This window comes from Chrysochloris asiatica, unplaced genomic scaffold (assembly GCF_000296735.1).
Source record: "Chrysochloris asiatica unplaced genomic scaffold, ChrAsi1.0 scaffold00028, whole genome shotgun sequence".
Lineage (NCBI taxonomy): Eukaryota > Metazoa > Chordata > Mammalia > Afrosoricida > Chrysochloridae > Chrysochloris > Chrysochloris asiatica.
This window is the reverse complement of record NW_006408546.1, coordinates 2,558,773-2,577,532: the sequence shown is the minus strand read 5'-3', so window position 1 is coordinate 2,577,532 and position 18,760 is coordinate 2,558,773. Positions and strand designations below refer to the sequence as shown.

Here is an 18,760-nt window from a genome sequence, read left to right as displayed (position 1 = left end):
CTCAACGAGAGTCCTGGTGTGGCTGTAGGACAAAGCACTGGACCACAAGGTCAGTTTGAACTGCAAGATCAGTGGTTCAAACCTATCAGCTGCTCCTTGGAAACCCTAAGAACGGTTACTATGAGTAGGGACTGACTCGATGACAACAACAATGGAGAGGAGCCCTGGTAATGCAGTGGGTTATGTGTTGGGGTGCTAACCACAGGCCAGCAATTCCAGTCTACCAGCCACTCTGCAAGAAAAAGGTGAAGCTTTCTGCTCCTGTAAAGATTTACAGCCTCAGAAACCCTAACTGGGGTCTCTATGAGTTGGAACCGACTCCACAGCACATAACCACCACCACCACCATTATAGGGAAGGATAAGGCAGGGCAGCTCCTGGAAGGCCATCATGGGCAAGGGGCTGGCTCCTCAATCCCAGGGAGGTTTGCAAGTTCCTCAGCAATTGACTCTGACGTGCTCCCCACGCCCCTATTACAGTAATGGGTGTCCCATGTGTCCATCCCAAGAGAAACTCAGAAACCTGGTCCTACAAGTTATGAACTTGTCTTCGTAGGACGTGATTTACCTACAAAGTTGTCACTCAAACAGCTTTGCAGGTAGATAGAAAAAAGTCCTGGGATTAATATCCATCCTCAAACCTCCCTAGTTTTAAAGGGAGTGCTTCTGAGCAGGCATTCCCAGCTACAAGCTGCATACACCCTTGGGTGTCAGTGAACAGCACTTGGGCATCTGTTAACTGGTGAAAGAGTCAAACAAGCTCAGAACTGAGAAGGTGAACAGTAGTGCCAGGCCCTGCCATTCATTGGACTGCACACACAGATAAAGCCCCTGCAAAGTTCCTGGGAACCAATACAGGCATGTCATTAAGTGCCATCGAGTCATAGCGACCCTGTATAGGGTTTCCAACCAATACAGACATATCTTTGAGATAGTGTGGGTTCAGTTCCAGACCACTGCAATAAAGCTAATATTGAAGTAAAATGAGTTACATTTTTTTTTTTTTTGTTTCCCAGCGCATATTTATAATCTATAAGGAGTCCTGGTGGCATTGTAGGGCAAGCACTGGACTGCTAACCACAAGGTTGGCAGTTCAACCCCACCAGCTGCTCCACAGGAGAAAGATGAGACTTTGTGCTTCTATAAGATTTGCAGCCTTGGAAATACTGTATAGGGTCACTCACTATGAGTCAGAATCGATTGGTACTGGGTGATCCATTAAGTGCGATAACATTATGAAAAAGTTTTAAATACTGTGAGAATTGCCAAAGTGTGGTAGAGACCCGAAGCGAGCCATACTGTTGTAAAATATGGTGCACAGAGGATTGCCACAAGCCTTCAATTACAAAAACTCAGTATCCGGGACGTGCAATAAAACAAACCACGCTAAGACAAGGTATGCCTGGAGTGCTCCCAGGTTCAACACTGCTGCTGGAAAGTGTCCGATTAACCCTTTTTCTGAGAGACTACTGCTTTCCTACCAACAACATCCCAGCCTTGCCTGCTCACTCCTGCCACCTGAGCAAAAATCACTGAGGAAACTTTGGGATTGAAATCATAGGCTGTCAAAACTGCGGTTTGAAACCCTATCAGTGAGAACAGAACGTTCCAAGCTTGATTCAACAGTCCCTTTGACCCGGAGAAGTAGCGTCAATTTCAATCTAGCTGGAAAACAAACAAAACCAGCTGCCATTGAGTTGAATGCGACTCTAGAGACCTGGTAGGACAGAGTAGAACTGCTCTCTTAAGATTTCAGAGACTAAATCTTTATGGTAGCAGACAGCCTCACTAGAAGCACTGACCTTGGAGTTAACAGCCAATGCTTACATGCTCACACCATCAGGGCTCCTCCACCTAGCTATAGAGCCTCAGATCTAGGTAATCAGGCACAACATTCCTTGTTTAGCTTAACTTTGCAGTTTCTAAGGAAATGGGACTCTACTTTTAGGTGAGGAAAGCAATTGAAGTTATGAGAAGCGATGGACCCAGGTGCTTGCACTCCCTGGCTCAATGTTTCTCCCTCTATACTGCAGCATATCAGCTTCCCCTGGGATCAGCAAATGATCTCAGAATTCATTTACCTGGCACAGGTGAACTTTTGACCACCTCATCTGTATCCACCTGGTCAGCCTACCCAGCTCAGACCTGCTATTTGCAGTACAGCTAGCATTTGAAGGATGAACCCAGAGACCAGAATTACTATTTTAACATATATTCTTGAAACACGTGACTTTAAAATCATTTAATCTCCTGAGAGTTGCAGGACCTTCCCTTGAAACGGCTGGATCGAAGTCCCTTCCCCAACCCCACCCCAGTACTGATGGATCCAGAGACAAGAAAGAGCCCAGATGCAGGTTCAGTTCCAAGTGTCCAAACGTTTAAATTATAATCAAACAATCCAACTAGTAATTACACGTGTCTATCTGCTCACCTTGGAGTCCTGGTGTGGCGCTGTGACCTAATGCGTCAGACTGCAAAATCGGTGTGAATTGCAAGGTTGGTGGTTCAAGCTCCCCAGCTGCTCCTTGGAAACCCTATACAAGGTCGCTATGGGTCGGAATCGACTCGAGAACACTTAACAACAACGTCTGCTTACCTCAAGGAGCTCTGGTAGTGTAGTGGTTACAAGTTGAGTTGTTAACCTTAAGGTCAACAATTGGAAACTACCAGCTGTTCCGTGGGAGGAGATGAGGCTTTCTGCTCTCATAAAGATTTACAGCTTCAGAAACCCTACGCAGGGTCGCCGCGGCACACCACCCCCACCATTTGCTCACCTCAGCAAATACGCTTTCATAAGACCTGGAAGTCTGTAGTTGCACTCACAATTTTTAGATTCCTCAAAGTTCTAGGAGCATGGGTCATCAGGTAAGTGGGGCCCAGCCCCAGCCTCACCCCACTTCTTTTCAGCCTCAGGCCCATCCATCCCACACAGTGAGGGTACTGATGTGCACCCATGTAGAAACCTAGTCTGTATTTCCAAGCCCCCCCCCACAATTCTAACAGATTATCTCTGGATTTAGAATTGTGCACGGTACACAGAAGTATGATCATGGGGAAGAGGCCTGTGCAGGCCCTGGAAGCAGGCTCACGGCTGCTGGGGGTGGGTTTGGGGGGTCCTGGAGGATCTGGAAGGAGTTCTGGTGGCATGGTGGTTTAAATGTTGGACTGCTAACGGAAAGCTTGGCAGTTCTAACACACCAGCAACTCCATGGCAGAAAAGTTTGAGCCATCTGCTTCCACAAAGATTTACAGGTTTGGAAACCCTATATAGCAGTTCTCCTCTGTCCTGTGGGGTCACTGTGAGTTGGAACCAACCTGACAGCAGCGAGTCTGGTTTGGTTTCGTTTGGTTTGGGTACCTGGAATAGTCTTTGAAAGCAGTGTGTAAGCTCTAGGTGGGCACATCATCTTGACTCCCCACACTCCTTGCCCAGTGGGGAAGGTCACAGCCAGAGAAGGGAACAGTGGTGCCTCCTAAGGCACCCAGAACAAGAGCTCTCCTGCCCAAGTTCAAGGACAGTACTGCATGTTTATCTAGTACCAAGAAGCAAAACCAGACCACTTGTTATCAAATCAACTCCAACTCACAGTGACCGTGTGTATGTCAGAGTAGATTGTACCATAGAACTTTCAATGACTGACTTTTCAGTAGTAATCTCTAGGCCTTTGTTCCAAGGTGCTTCTGGGTACACTTGAACCACTAACCTTTCACTCAGCAACTTAGCACTTGTCTAGGGGTGGAACTAGATTAACATGACCAGATTTTGTGACCTTGGGAAAGCACTTCCATTTCTCTGGACCTCAGTTTTTTTCTCCTTTGTCTCTGGGGGAGCTGGGCTACTTCCACATTCTAGAACCTTTGAGAGATTCCAGAAAGTACACTGACCCTATCCAGCAGTGCAGGAACACTGGCCCTTGACCCTCATGGAAGAGAGAGCCACAGTGGGGAAATGACCTGTCTTTATTTTTTGATTTCCCACTGGAGGCCCTAATGTGGTAGTGGTGTTGGCTTTGCATCATGGATGTAACATCTCAAAGGACATGCAGCAGAGGCTCAGGCAACTGGGCTGGCCAATGTGCCCATCTCTGGGGAGACCAAACCACCGGCACAATGATGCGCACAGCCAGACATGTGTTCAAGACCCCACTCCACCTTCGGCACCTAAAATAGAATGTCCCTCTATCTGGTAACAAAAAGCAATCCTCATAACAGCTGTGGGGCACACTTCACCTCGGAGGCATCTTTCCAAAGCTAAGCTCAGCCCTACTCAGGAAAGATGGTGGTGACACGCAGCTCACAGATGCACAGAACTACAGTCTAGTAGAAAGCGAAGAGCTCGAGCACACATACATGAGGACAAGGCGACACCAGCAGGGCCTAGATCATAGCCACTTAGAGGAGTTAGCTGTAAGCAAAGACAGGGCACTAAGGAAAGAAACAGTCTCTGCCCACACTGCGTACTCAGCAGGGGACCCTAGACGCACCAGGCATGGGCTCAGCAGGGAAGGCAACTCTGCTTAGAGTCTTCTCCCTAGTAAATGGACAGGAAGGGCATTCACAAGGCAGAGGTCAAAGTGAAGTCATGAGGTCAAGATGGTGCCCAGGGTGGTAAAGCCGCAAGCCGCCCTTGGGGACACAACCAGAAGAGAAAGGCCACAGCTCTGCTACTGTCTGCATGACCAGCAGGCCTTACCCTTCACCTGAGGGTAAGCATGGGTTTGGTGACTCTCAGTACTTTTTCACAGTTGAGTCTCTTCCTGGGGGAGCCATGTCCACATGAGTCTGTGGTGGACTGTGGCCAGTTGAGTGTCCTTCAGCAGGTCCAGTAATAACTTTGTAACAGGCACCATACAGTCAACCCCTTTGGGTATGTGGCATCCATATACACTCTCTTACACACACTGGAAGGTCCATAAATCAACTAAACAACTCCATGTTTCCACCAAAGAAGATGAACGAGATCTGTGAGCCACGGGGAGTGTGGAACTGTCCATTCCCTGCTTTGTTGTTCTTTGACCTCAGGAGGACTAAAAGAGAGCTGCCCTTGGGGAGAATGCCAGCGTTTCCAGAGGGCAGCAAGGCCTCATACCAGACCCCCAATATGATGAGAACAAACTAAAACAGCCCCATGGGGACGTATGTGTCTTAACAGTGCTAAGCCACGGCCGTGGCCGATCAGAGTTAGTGGCATTCTGGGAACGGGAGGGCTTTGTAGCCGGTTCTCTGACCCAATGGTAGCAGTGGGGGAACACTGATTGCCAGGTTGGGCATGGAGAAGGTTTTCCAGTACTTTGGATTAAGACAGGATGCAGTGGTCCTGGGTTCTTCCAGTCAGACTGAATGAAAAGCGAGTCTTAGCAGCAAGAGGTGTCCTTGTTTCTGTTGCACGAAGATTGGTGGAAACTGGACCAGGACCATGCAAGGTTGAGAAGTTGGAGATGGAGAAGTTGCTGTCGTTTGTGGGATGTAGCCCACCTTCTCCTCAGGGCCCTCATGTGAAATAGCGGCAGGGCGTGGAGTCAATGTAGCAGTATGGGGTACACCGCAGGTCTCCATATGACCTGAGGAGAGGCAAGAATATAGTCAGAGCATCACAGGGCAGGAAGCAGGAGAGCACCTGGCCAGCCCTGAGGACATAGCAGGGTAAGGTGATCCCTACCCAGGGAGATAGGTCTCGCAGGTCAGGTAGCCAAAGTCGGAGCCATCACAGTCCTCAACGCCTTTGTGCCGGTGACCGTCCCCACAGTAGGCTCGGTGACAGCCTGAGAAGACACAGGAAGGACAGCTGAAAAGACTCCCTTCCATGAAGCTCAGATACATCCAGGAGCTACCCCTAGGACCGCAGAGTCTGCATAAGCAGTGGAGTGAGAGAAGGAGGCCAAGCTCTGGTCCACTCTGCCACGTACAGCTGGGGGACCAGGAATAGGCCACTTGGCTTCTCTGAGTCCTGATGTCCTTCTCTACATACAAGCCTGGACTCCACTCCCAGGACCCAGGGCAGTGCTGGGTGCCAAGCACAAGTGATGTCACCTGGTGAGTCCTGGCAGGCAAGTGATACAGGTGGGTCCAGCATGTTTTTCTAGGGAGCCAGTGGGGCCTCTGGTTTCACACTAGGAGAGGTTCTGGTGGGGTGAAACACCCTCTCTCTCCCTCCCTGCTGCACCTTCATGGTTACAAGGGCACAGAGGCAATGGTAGTTCTACTATGACCAATGGCAGGATTCCAGGCCATGCCAGCATACTAGGGATGATCATCCCGAGACTTCCAAACATATCCAGGGAAGATGCAGCTACACAGGAAGCGAATCAGCAACTCCTCCCTGTGTCCCATCACTGGTGCACATCTCTAACATGCTGCATATTCATCCTGCCCTTGAGGGAAGGACATGTCTGTTCATCGACACATCCCCAGCCCTGAGCCCAAGCCTGCCTCCTACTGTGGTTGTTGTTAAGTGCTGCCATGTCAGTTGCAACTCAGCCACCCTGTGCAAGGTTTCTGAGGAGTGGCTGGTGAATTTTAATCACTGTCCTTGAGGTTCAAACAGACCTTGCAGTCCAGTCCTTATCCTACAGTGCCACACGAGGACTCCTATAGTAATGGCTTGGAAATTAATTCAACAAATGGATGCCAAACTCTTATCACACTCCAGACAATCCCATGTATATTATTATGGCGTCTCTAAAGATAGGGAGTGGTTAGTTCTGTCGTACCCATTTTACAGTTGAGGCAAGTGAGGTTTACAGCTGTCAGGTGCCCGCTGTCATCCCACTCATGAAGTAGTGCCTCTTCTGAGTTCACGGGTGAGTTGGCTATCTGAGCCTGCATTCAAACTCTATCTGACTCTATAGGCTTCGCTTTATACCTCACCTTTGTCACCTAATTCAAACTAAAGATGCAAGCCCTCCACCACTATGCCTCAGCCTGTGTCCTGTCACATTCCATAAGTGCTGGCCGGTCCAGCTGCTGCCATCAGAAGGGCTTTGCTTCTAGAGCTACAACTAGTAAACACAGAGTTCTGATTCAAATTCTCTTTCCTTTTGGACACAGCACCCCTTCTACCCCTTTATACAATAAAGCCACAATATTTTAAACCTGGGATGTGAGTTTTGCCAAATAAAGAAGAATTAGGATTGGGGGACAAGAGAAAGGCTGGTGGCTTGGCTCTTTGGCATAAGGCAAGATCTTGATAATCACCCCCACTGATAAGCTTCAAGAGTGGTGGAAGGCGTGATCATGTGGCCTGAGTTGTGGGGTAGATACCCACAGACACCTAGGTTCACTGCCTTTGGCTCTAGTACAGTACCAAGCCACCACAGCTGGTGTCCAGGACTCCCCTGACCCCACCCTCATGGCTGTCCAGGTCTCAGTTCCCCAAGGCTGACCCCACTCACTGAGGCAGTCATCACCCATGTCCTCGTTACCGTCGTCACATTCCTCCCCGGGCTGCAAGACCCCGTCCCCACAGGTGCCACGGTGGTCTACCGTGTAATCCACAGGGTAGAAAGGGGTCAACTGCTCAAAGAAACACAACAATTACTGGGGGATGACACATTGAGGCAGCCACTAAGCAGGACAAACCATTGGCCCTAGCTCTGGGTCCACAGAAAAACACTGGGGCATCCCTTGCCTTTCTGGGGTCTCTTCAGAACTTCCTACTCTGGGATGGGAAAGGTACTTCTTTCCTGTTTTCCAGAGCTCTGTAGATGGCAGATCAGGATTGGCGGCCTAGCAGTTTGAGGGCATAGAGACTGTTTGTATCCTTAGTTACGGGCCTTCCTCCTCCAGAGGCTCAGAAAAGAGGCTCTACTGGAAGAGTTTCTCAGGAAAATAGTATGCAGAAAGATGCTATTCTCTTCCATGGAAACAGGCAGCAGAAAACTCTGCCCCCAGGCCCAGCTGTTTGTCCTTAAATGGATGTGTCCCTTCCTGAGTGGGGCAGAGTGAGGAAGGTCCTGAGGTGTCCTCCTTGGGGTACCTGGATGGGGAGCCAGCCAAGGCTATCCTTGAAGTACAGAGATCTCTGGTCTCTGCGGAAGGCAATGGCATTTTGAGTGTTCAGCCTCTCCAGCTCCTTTTGGTTGTTGACCACAAAAATCTGTCAAAGAACATACTGGTAAGGATTCCAGAAAGGATTCTAGAAAGGGTAGGGAAAATGCTGGAGGAGGAAACAGAATCTCATCTTTGAACTGGTTAACAATGAAGAGAATGGGAATTTGCACATTAAGCCCTAGGGTTCTTCCTTCCATGAGGACAAATGTTTTGATTTCCACACCTTTTCAAACCAGTTCCTACTATCTGAGTTCAATTAAAAAAAAAAAAAATTCTGCCATGATTTAAAATTTGAATTGTTCCCAAGACTTAATAAATAAAAATGTAATATCATCTAATCAAGTAATTTAACATTTGGAAATGATTCTAACAAAATTCTTACTCTCAAAGGTGTTCATTACAATGTTATTTATAGAGATGAAAAACTTGAGTGTACCCTATACCTATGGTTAAATAAGTCACAGCACAGCTGCACCACAGATGAGTGACTAGACATCCATTCAGATGCTGTTTATGATCAAATGATGTCCAGAATTTATTTCAAAATAACCCAACATAGTGTGGGCATTAATGAGTAGACATAAAGAGTAAACAAGGAAACAAGATTCATTAGGTGAAGAGCACACAAAATATCACTATACTATTTGCTCTGTTTTTTTATTTACTAGACATTTTCTTTAATAAGTTTCAGATGATATTTATAAAGAATATAGAAATATGACTATGAAGAGAGACAACTGGGATATAAAATTTCCATACGATATCATCTCAATCATGTAAAAATTTTTCTTGAAAAGGACAAACAAAATGTCCCCCAGAATGGACCCATAAGCAATGGACAATTTGGTTTTGTTCTGTTGATTTTGTTATTTCCTATCATGAGTATGTACCCAGTCTAACAAGGGAAAACTCATTTTACTACAAAGCGTTGACAAAGCTATGAAAGGATCAGGTGACAGGTCCTTATTGATCACAACCACCCCGGATTTCACCCAGAAGAGCCTTACCACAGGAACTTGTGGGGAACTGGACCCATACACAGATTCCCCATAGGAAGGGTTATTCACATTCATGGGAGGTCCACACAGACATCTTCCTGGAGGCCCCGGAAATCCTCTTTCCCCTTTGGGTCCCATTACAAGTTGTCCTAGGATACAAGAGACGGCTGTGTTACTAGAGTCAAAGAAGAAAAAAAACAAACAGCCCAACCAAGAGAAAGTTGAAGTTCACAGCATTTCAGGAGAGAGGTTCAAAGAGATGCTTTCGATCCAAGATAGGGAGCAAATTCTTTGCAGGTCCCTAAATTATCCTTGGTGGGTTACGTATTTATTCCCAGGCCTCACTTTCCCTTACCTCTATTTTAGAGACTAGATGGAAGGAGATTTCACTTTCTAGACTCCCCTGCAGCTAGAGGTGACCATGTGCTCACAGTTCTTCTGGCAGATTTGAGGTCTGTGGTTTGGGAAGGATAGCCATCTGGGAAAGTTATTCCTGAGAAGGGGAGAGATATAGCTTAGGGGAAACATCCTAGTTCTTTGAGTTTTGAAGATAGACAAGAAGGCTGTTGCTGCAGCAGTCATATTGCAACCAGGAAGTCACAAGTATATTAAGAGAAGTGACTATGCAGGGACTCATGGGTCCTGGGGTCCTGACAGTAACACTTAAAGGCTGAACCAAAGACAAATGCTGTCACCTCTGGACTTTCTTATTTTATGAGAAAACCAATCCTCTATTTATTTACACCATTATTGAAAGGGGCTTCTTGCAGACAAATATATTGCTGACTGATAACTTTACTGCTTTTTATTCATTTTGTTTTCTTACATACAGGATTTTACAGAGGAATTTTTGTGTGTGGGTTTCTTTGGTTTCTTCTGGAAGAAAACGGAACATATTCAGCCCCATTACTCTCTCCTGGTAACGAGAAAAACCCTGGTGTGGCGCTGTAGGATAAGCACTGGACTGCTAACCTCATGGTTGGCAGTTCAAACCACGAGCTGTTCTTTGGGAGAAAGATGAGGCTTTCTGCTCCTATAAAGAGCAGAAACCCTATACAGGGTTGTTAGGAGTTAGAATCGATTTGATGACAGTGAGTTTGGGTTTTATGTGTTTTTATTTTTGATACTGAGAAGAGTCAGGATATGTCCAAGAAGGATATGAACAGGAAACTTCTACCATGTAGAAGACCTTCTAGAGTCAAGTTCTCACCTTGACTTTTAAAGTCCAGATGCCCAGGCTATACCCCAAACCCATTCCACTAGGATTTGGGGGACTTGGCCCTAGGCATCCATACGTTTTAAAGCTTTCAAGATGATTCCAATGTGCATCAAGTTTGAGAACCACTGGTCTGGGGAAACAATTTTTCCATAGGCCACTTACCCTCAGAGTGTCCTCCCATTCACCCTCCAGCTTCCACCCCCCATACCTCCTAACGCCCTTCTGATATGTATTCAAACATCACTTCCTCAGGGAAGGCTTTTTGGGTTCTTACACTACCATGCACATGCTGGGAATCATTTCGTAATTCCTTAAGCCTTTTCTTCACAGCATGTATCTGTTTATGACTCTCAAAGTCTATCTCCTCTGGGAAAATGTAAGTTCCAGGAGGGCAGGTATACACCTGGTTGTGTTTATCACTGCTTGACACGTAGTAAGGGTACAATACTCATGTGTTTGATGACTGAATGAATGAATGTAGATTCGTTGCAGAGATAAACTCTAGGAAAGTCTAGAAGTCACCCTCTGATCAAAAGAAAAGTACTAGAGCAAGAACTATTAAACAGAAAGAAAAGGAAAAATGGATATGACAAAAGGAAACAAGCAAGCAGTGGCATGCCTAGGGTGGTACAGGGGGTGCAAACAGCACTGGGCGACGTCACAGGGGTGACACACAGATGACTGTCTATAACATTTTGTTCAGTGTTTCAGGAGAAATGTATCATTTTAATAAAAATATCCCTGAAGTGAGTTTATAACAATAAAAACGTTTTTCAAAAGCCCAGTGTATGCGTATTAATAGACCTACTAGGCTAAAATGCTAATTTTACCTTCTGAACATTCTAATGTGCTCCTGTCAGGGCTGCCAACATCCCCACTTACACTGATGATTGAAATCATGTGGTTTCATCTTTCCGTGCTACAAGCATGTGCTGCTGTTGTTTGTTGCTGCCAGTGTTTTTACAGTTGCTGATTTTGTCAGATTTTCTGGTATTTTTTTTAGCTACTACAATATTGTGGCAATTAGTATTTGTGAATCTATATATGTGTATGTATTTTTTTTTTTAAGAGCTCTGGTAACGTAGTGGTTACGAATTGGGCTGCTAATCTCAAGGTCAGCAGTTCGAAACTACCAGCTGTTCCACAGGAGAAAGATGAGGCTTTCTGCTCCATAAAGATTTGCAGCCTAGGAAACCCTGTACAGGGTCGCTATGAGTTGAAACGAACTCCACGGCACATAACCACCACAATGCAGTTGCTAATAATGTTGTAAATAACAACGTTGTGATTCAAGGTAGAAAGATTTTACAAAATAGTTTTGTTGTTAGTATTCATATAACCTAAGAAATAATGCATTTAAGTAATTTACAACTGTATTTAATGACAATTATTCTATGATTCAAATTGATAATAGATATTACTAAGGATTCTATATGGTCTGATATGGGAGGAGGTCCATGGGGATGGAGGGAAAACACCATGAGTTACTACACTAGGTGACACCACTAAAAATAAGTACCCCTTCTCCTGGGGATCTAAGGGGACCTTGAAAGATCAGCCTATCATTGGTTTCAGAAGAAGCAAAGTAGATCATATGGTATCTGGGACATCCAGCAACTGGGAACTGGGTATGGAAATCCCAGGAGGGCAGGAAATACCAGGGGAGAGTCCTGGTGGGGACCCAGGGAAGCAGCTGCACCAGGAGGACACCCTCATGGAGAGGCCCCACACACCTACCACCCGAGGCTTCCCAAGCTGTTGACAGATGCATCCAAAATCAGAAATGCTGCTGGCGTAAGCAGAAGGGAAGTTTGCCAATGTTTCAAACAAAATTATAGTTGTTTTAACAAAAAACGTGAATATGATTCTGTGGAAAGAGTTTGAGTGTGTGTTTCTGGTATTTTCAGAAGGGTCTGGGGAGACAGAGACTCCTAGGAGTATTACAGGTAATTCGCAACTGGGGAAATCCAAGTAGCCAAGGAAGTGAAAGGAGCATTCGAGAAGCTTTCCAGAAGGTTCTGTGGAACCAATTCCTCCACCAGAGCCATGGCCTCAGCTATACTCAGGAGCTTGTCAGATACTATCAGATAATTAGCAGTGAAGCTGAGAATTCATGTTTGATTTAACGCTATGCCATTCAGATGGCAAACATCCAAGAACACTGCTCTGAGGAAGCTGGTAATTCCCAGGTATCACTCTGATTCACTTATACCCAGTCTGGGTGCAGGAAGAACTCAGATAAATTTTTTATTTGATTATTGCATATTAAATCCTAAAGGCATTTTGCCTTTATCCCCACCTGAACTCTTCTTTCCCTATAACACAGGCTATTAAATAGCTCCCTCCTTCCCCAGCACCAGGACTAGGGTGTCCTCTCACAGGGCAACCTGCTTCCCGCCACCACTATAGCATCTCTGCCTCTTCCTCACAGCTGTTGGAGGGCATCCATTACCCCTGTCTGCTTCCTGCCAAGCTGCAAGAAGAGTACCACTACCTAAACCTTTCCACTCAGACCTTGCTTAGCTTATCCCACAGGTATGGTCCCATCACCACCCAGCAGCCAGGGACCTCTTTTCCATCTCTGTTTGGGGAGCCTCCACACAATCTTGGCTGTAAGTGGGTACAGTAGGGAGAAGGAAGTCTGGGAAGAGGCAGACAAACCTGGGTATCCCTTTCCAGTCAGCCCCACTTATGCTCAGTTCCTTCAGGGCCTGTGTGGCCAAGGGGATGGGCTCAGGACCAGGTATCACAGAATGGTTCTGAACCAGGTGTGACTGCCAGTCAGCTCTGTGATGTCTCTGAGACTCGAGGTTCTTATCCATTAAGGAAGGGTTGGATTAGACCAAGGAGTTCAACCTGTGGTCTACAGACCAGAGATGACATCAAGATGGACTTGAGGTGGGGGTTCTGGGACTCTGTGAAATAGGGTGCAGGGTCTTGGGTATAAACCACAGAAGTAGATGTTAAATCAACACCAACTCCTGATGACCCCATATGTGCCCCATAGGGGTTTCAATGGTTGATTTTTCAGGCACAGATATACAGGAGGTACTTTTGAGGATCCTTTTGGTGGATTCAAACTTTCAACCTTTCAGTTAGCAGCTGAGCATGTTAACTGTTTGCACCGTTCTGCGACAGGATCTTGAGTGTAGATATATATATGTTTTTCCCCTGGGAGTGGGTTTGGGACTTTGATCAGATTCTCAAAGATAGTCGCAAGAATCTCATTTAGGACCTATTTCAACTCTGGATGACTGTCTTGACGGGAAGCAGAGAAGGTCTCTGTCCCTTTCCCTCTACGCCAATACCCAACTCTGCTTTAAAACCTTCCCAACATTTTGCCTCTTTTTTGCCTAGTTTCCTTAATTCTCAGCCCCCTCACTTAGGATGAATCCTCATAAAGGAAAAGACCCAAAGAAGTTACAGGGAGGGCACATCAGTCCAAAGAAATGGCTACTTTCTGGTTGTGATACTACCCTGCTTGTGATACCAGAAACCATGAGCAAAGGCAGCCCTTGTCTGTGAGTGCCTGCTGGGTACCAAGGGGTTGTGGAGCTGACTCAGCCATTGCCTCTGCCCTCAAGGAGCTTGACATCTAGCAGGAGATGAAACACGCCTGCAGGCATATTTGCTTGTGGAGAGGCCATAAAAGAGGTGTGACTGGTTCATGGAGGGAGACCTGTTTCATTAGAAGTCCAAGGAAGGCCTTATTGATAAAGAATGCCATTTTAGACCAAATTTATAATAATACAGCCATGTGGGCCCAAGGAAGATGCAGGGTTGTAGAAGGTTTGGCTGAGATGTGGCAAGGGGCAGAAAAAGAAAGAGTAGAAGGAGGGAGGAGGGGGTGAGGAGCACGTGGGTAGGAAGGTCATGGGGTTGGAGGAAGGAGGGGTAGGTACACTGGGCTGGGTGAGAAGTACTTAGAAGGCCAAACACAAATGCTAGGCTCACTAAACAGATGAGATTCAATATTGTGGAGACAAGCAAAACAAAACAGTGGGCATGTGAGCGAGCGGCTGACCTTCATCAGGTCCTGCTTTCTCACCCAGCCCCAGGTTCCAGGAGGGAACCTGAATTCAGGTCAGATGAGGACATTAGGGTGGCCTTTATGAATAAATGGATGAAGACCATCGAAGTCTCAGTTTGTTAAAATCCCCACCCTAGGCTCCCGGATTACTCAGCTTTTGTGAACTCGGAAGCTCTCAATGGGCCAAAAAAGTCCCAGTCCAAAGGCAAAACCTAGGCTTCAGGCCAAGATCTGAGGCACTGGATTTGGTAGCTCTTGATCATGGAGCTCCAGGGAACCAGCTGGAAGGACCCCACCTGGATCATCTAGCCAAATTCCTCAGATTATGCATGGGGTATGGACACGTGGCCTGGGCTGCATTGCAACTCTAGTTCCCGTACCAAAATGCAAATAGGTGTGGCAAGATAACTTATACTATGGGGCTTCAAAAAGTTCATGGAAATTTCTATTATCTTTTCATTCCACTTTTCCACAAACTTTTTGAAGTCCTATTCTGCTCTGGGGGAGAAAGATGAGGCTTTCTGCCCCCGTAAAGATTTACAGCCTCGGAAACCCTGTACAAGGTTGCTATGGGTCAGAACTGACTCCATGGCACACAGCCACCACCATTCATATACTACTTGATGTTGTTCTTTCAATGTTTCCTTCTCCCTCAATTTCAAAGAGGTAGTCAGACTTCATGCTTTTTCGTCCTTACTGAAAACAACTACAGCTGGAAGACAACCTTGCTTTCCTACCTTCTGTTCTCTAAAGGGCAAAGACGTGGTGGTGTTTGAGGAAGATGAGGAAGATGAGCATCGTAGGATGGAAAAAGGAGAAATTTCCCCAGATGCAGAAAAGAGCTCTTTAAGCAACAGGGACCCTCTGTTATCTGGGGGAAGGAACAAAGTCTCAGAAGGAATGGTTGTGGGGTGTTTCTGGAAATGCCAATCATGACAACTGGGATTCTTAGCCTTGGAAATAAATGTTCCAGAATCCAAATATGGCATGAGGACTGTACTCTCCAGATATCCAGAACCACATGGATTTGGACAACAAGCATTTCAAAGGAAAATAGGATAGATCAAAGGTTAAGGGACCTCTGTGGATATTTTCTTTCATAATTCTTTAGACTCTTTGCCCAACCTTTTTGTAGAAGTTAGAGGAGTGAAGAGAACAACAATGCCTAAGATTGCATTTTCCTGGCATCTGGCAGGTTGGAGTCTTAAGCCAGCTTTAATTTGGTTTAAAGGATCTAAAACAACGACTTTTTGTGCCTCTCCCAAGTATTATTGCAAATATATTCCTGTAAACGGAGAGAGAAAAAAAGTGTGCTGTAGAATTTTTCAGACATCTTCATTTTCTTAAGAAAAAAGTTGGAATAAAAATTGCATTGATTCCTTTTGCATAACTGAAAACAAAACCTTGCACAGTGAGTAAGCAGTCTTTTTATAACCTAGAAACACTGTGCATCTATGTATGAAGGCCTTCCTTTGAGCTGACAAGGAAACAAACAAAGTAAAGGGCTTAAGACCTGCCTAGTTGCCATTGCATCCCCATGTGTGTCAGAGTACAACTGAAATCCATCAGAATTCCAATGGCCAATTTTCAGAAATAGATTGAAGTAATAAGTCAGGTGTAACCATTCCCTCTTCAAGTGGTGGACTTGACTTTTTCCTTTCTTTTCTCTCTTTAGTTTCTTTTTTGTGATGTCTTCCTATAAGCAGTGCAAAGGAAAAAAGTCTTTCGTTAACACTTTATGACTGACTAGATAGTTAAATAGAAAAATATGCAATGCTATCTTTAGTTCTATATTTAAGAGAATTTCTGAAGCCATGAAACAATGTTTTTTGGTTTAGTTTTTGTTGTGTTTTCTAGAAAAAGGCGTCAGCTAATGATACATGTGCCTGTTATTTTTCACTTAAACTATAAATGACATCATCGATGTAATTTAAAAATTTTCTTTTCCCCTCTTCTATTTGTTCTGAATAAGAGAGACCATAGAAAAATTGATGCATGTGAGTGATGGTGTTGGAGAAGAATATTAAAGGTACCATGACTACCAGAAGAACAAACAAATCTGTGCTGGAAGAAGTACAACCAGAATGCTCCTTAAAAGCCAAAATGACCAGACTTTGTCTCTCATACTTTGGACATATGGTCAGGAGGGACCAGTCCCTGGAGAAGGACATCATGCTTGGTAAAGTGGAGAGTCAGTGAAAAAAAGGGAGACTCCCAATAAGATGGATTGACGCAGTGGCAGCAACAATGGGCTCAAACATGGCAATAATTGTGAGGATGGCGCAGAACCAAACAATGTTTTGTTCTGTTGTACAGAGGGCGCTATGGGTCAACAGTGACTCAGTGACACCTAGCAACAACAACAATTTGTTCTCCAAAATGCTGAGACAAAACCAGAATGGTGTTTGTCTCTCTTGTGTTAAAGAATGAGCCAAATTGTGGAGAAAATGTTAAGGAATGAAAGTGCCTCTGGTGATTCCTAACTCATACACAAGGCAGAGCTCTGTGCCCTCTCTGGCCAGGAGGGTGTTGTTGTTGTTGTAAGTGCTGTAGAGTTTGTTCCAACTCATAGAAATGAAGGAGTTTCCAAGGAATGGCTGGTGGGTTTGAACTGCCAGCCTTGGGGTTAGCAGTCTAGTGCTTATCCTACAGTACCACATCAGAGGCTGATGCTGTAAGTCAAATGAAGCAGTGTAAGTCTTACCTGTAACTGGAGGACCCAGAGGGCCTGGAGGGCCTGGAGGGCCAGGTGGACCAGAAGGCCCAGGCTTTCCTGGAGGGCCCATAACTCCATTATCTCCCTTCTGACCCTGATGAAGAGTAAGAAAGAGCTCGTTACAATTGTCAGTTACATGATATGGCAAACTTTCATCTCTTTGTCTCTAAAGCATGGACCACTTAGTACTTTGGTGAAAGAACCTGGGCAAGATGCAATCTGAAGATCTTGAACACCAAACTTCTGAAAAAACTCAGGGGAAATGACATCGGAGTTAGCAAGGGTTGATGTAGACCCTGACATATGACACACACCAGCTAAAGGAGTCAATATACCCCACCCTCTCATTCCCTCGGGCAGATGAAGAAACAGAGTCAGAAAGAAGCAAAGATTTACTCAGGTCTCCAAGCATGGAGGTGGCAGAGTAGAACTTGGAATTCAGGCCTTCTGCCTACTTGTCAGGACCATTTCTATTTCACGACAAAGGTGGATCCCACTCACTGGCCTCTCCCGGGACAAAGACCCAACTCCTGGTTTCAGCCAACAAAGTTTTCACAGCAGAACTTTTCAATCTCTTCCAACCTCTCTTGCCCTCCAGTCTGGGCTCCAGCCACATCATTTTTTTTGGTCTTCAAGAGCACCATGCCTCTTACTTCTTTCTCAAGACTCTTGCCTCTCTGCCTAGTTAACCCTCACCCATCCTTCTGCTCTCAACGCAAATGTCACTGCTACCACAAAGTTTTCTTGGACCTCTCTAGACTGAGCTAGTTCTCCTTACCATAGATTTTGTTTCCTCACAACACTTATAATTTTTTCAATACATATATATATATCAATACATATATATATATAATTTTATGATCCATGTCTCTCCTTGAGACATAGCTCCATGAGGACTGGAATTTGTCCTGCTCACCTCCCTTTCCCAGATCAAATTAGGGAAAGAGAAAAGGCTGAAAACACAAAGGGGAGACAGCTTTGTTGAACTGTAAATCAAGGGATCTGAATTTTCACTTTGGACACATGACCCTGAGTAGCTGCTGCCACACCTTTGTGCCTCAGTTTTCTGGTCTATAAATGGGGCTGGCAATATCCGTTCCACATAGAATTTCAGTGAAGCTAATAAAGGTCCCCCAAGGTGAAGAAGTGTTTTGCACATAATGAAGAATTCTGTGGGGCAAGCAGATTTTCCCAGTAACAGGCCTGATTCCATCTTTTTCACACTTTTTACAAAGCCCTGGTTTCTTGAATCCTTCAATATGCTGATTACAAGAGACACATCAAAAAGGTGGAGACATACTATAGGATGAATGTAAAATGAATGTTCTCCCATGTAAACTATCACATAATTCACAATAAAATATTTTAAAAAAAAAAGTGGAGACATTCTTAATACCCATCAACAGAAGAATGGTTGAGCAAACTGGTAATACACACAATGGAATACTAGGCAACACTGAAGAATAATGAGGAATCTGCAATACATCTCACAACAGGGATGTACCTGGAGGACATTAAGCTAAGTGAAATCAGCCAGTCACAAAAGGACAAATATTGTATGAGAGACTAATGTATAAAGTTAAGAAAAAGGTTTTCTTGATAAAAGAAATATTCTATGCTGGTTATGGAGGGGAGGGGAGGGGATTATTCATGGGCTAGAAGGTAAGCACATGTTAACACAGGTGACAGAGCAGGCAATATACCACAAGAGAAACGATGGCAGAGGACAGATGAAAGTAGAGAGAGACA

General features: G+C 45.3%; 1 protein-coding gene across 2 annotated transcripts in view; it reads right to left on the bottom strand.

Annotated features, from left to right (window-relative positions):
* Positions 1–5,490: 5,490 nt before the first annotated feature.
* COLQ (collagen-like tail subunit (single strand of homotrimer) of asymmetric acetylcholinesterase) overlaps positions 5,491–18,760 on the bottom strand; it is a 113,488-nt gene continuing 100,218 nt past the window's right edge. For both annotated transcript variants that reach the window (XM_006840013.1, XM_006840014.1), the window contains 6 exons: positions 17,000–17,105; positions 9,056–9,195; positions 7,975–8,094; positions 7,391–7,511; positions 5,659–5,761; positions 5,491–5,560 (listed from right to left, as the gene is read on the bottom strand). In XM_006840013.1, coding sequence (XP_006840076.1) covers positions 5,491–5,560; positions 5,659–5,761; positions 7,391–7,511; positions 7,975–8,094; positions 9,056–9,195; positions 17,000–17,105 — 660 coding nt within the window. The remainder of the gene's footprint in view (positions 5,561–5,658; positions 5,762–7,390; positions 7,512–7,974; positions 8,095–9,055; positions 9,196–16,999; positions 17,106–18,760) is intronic.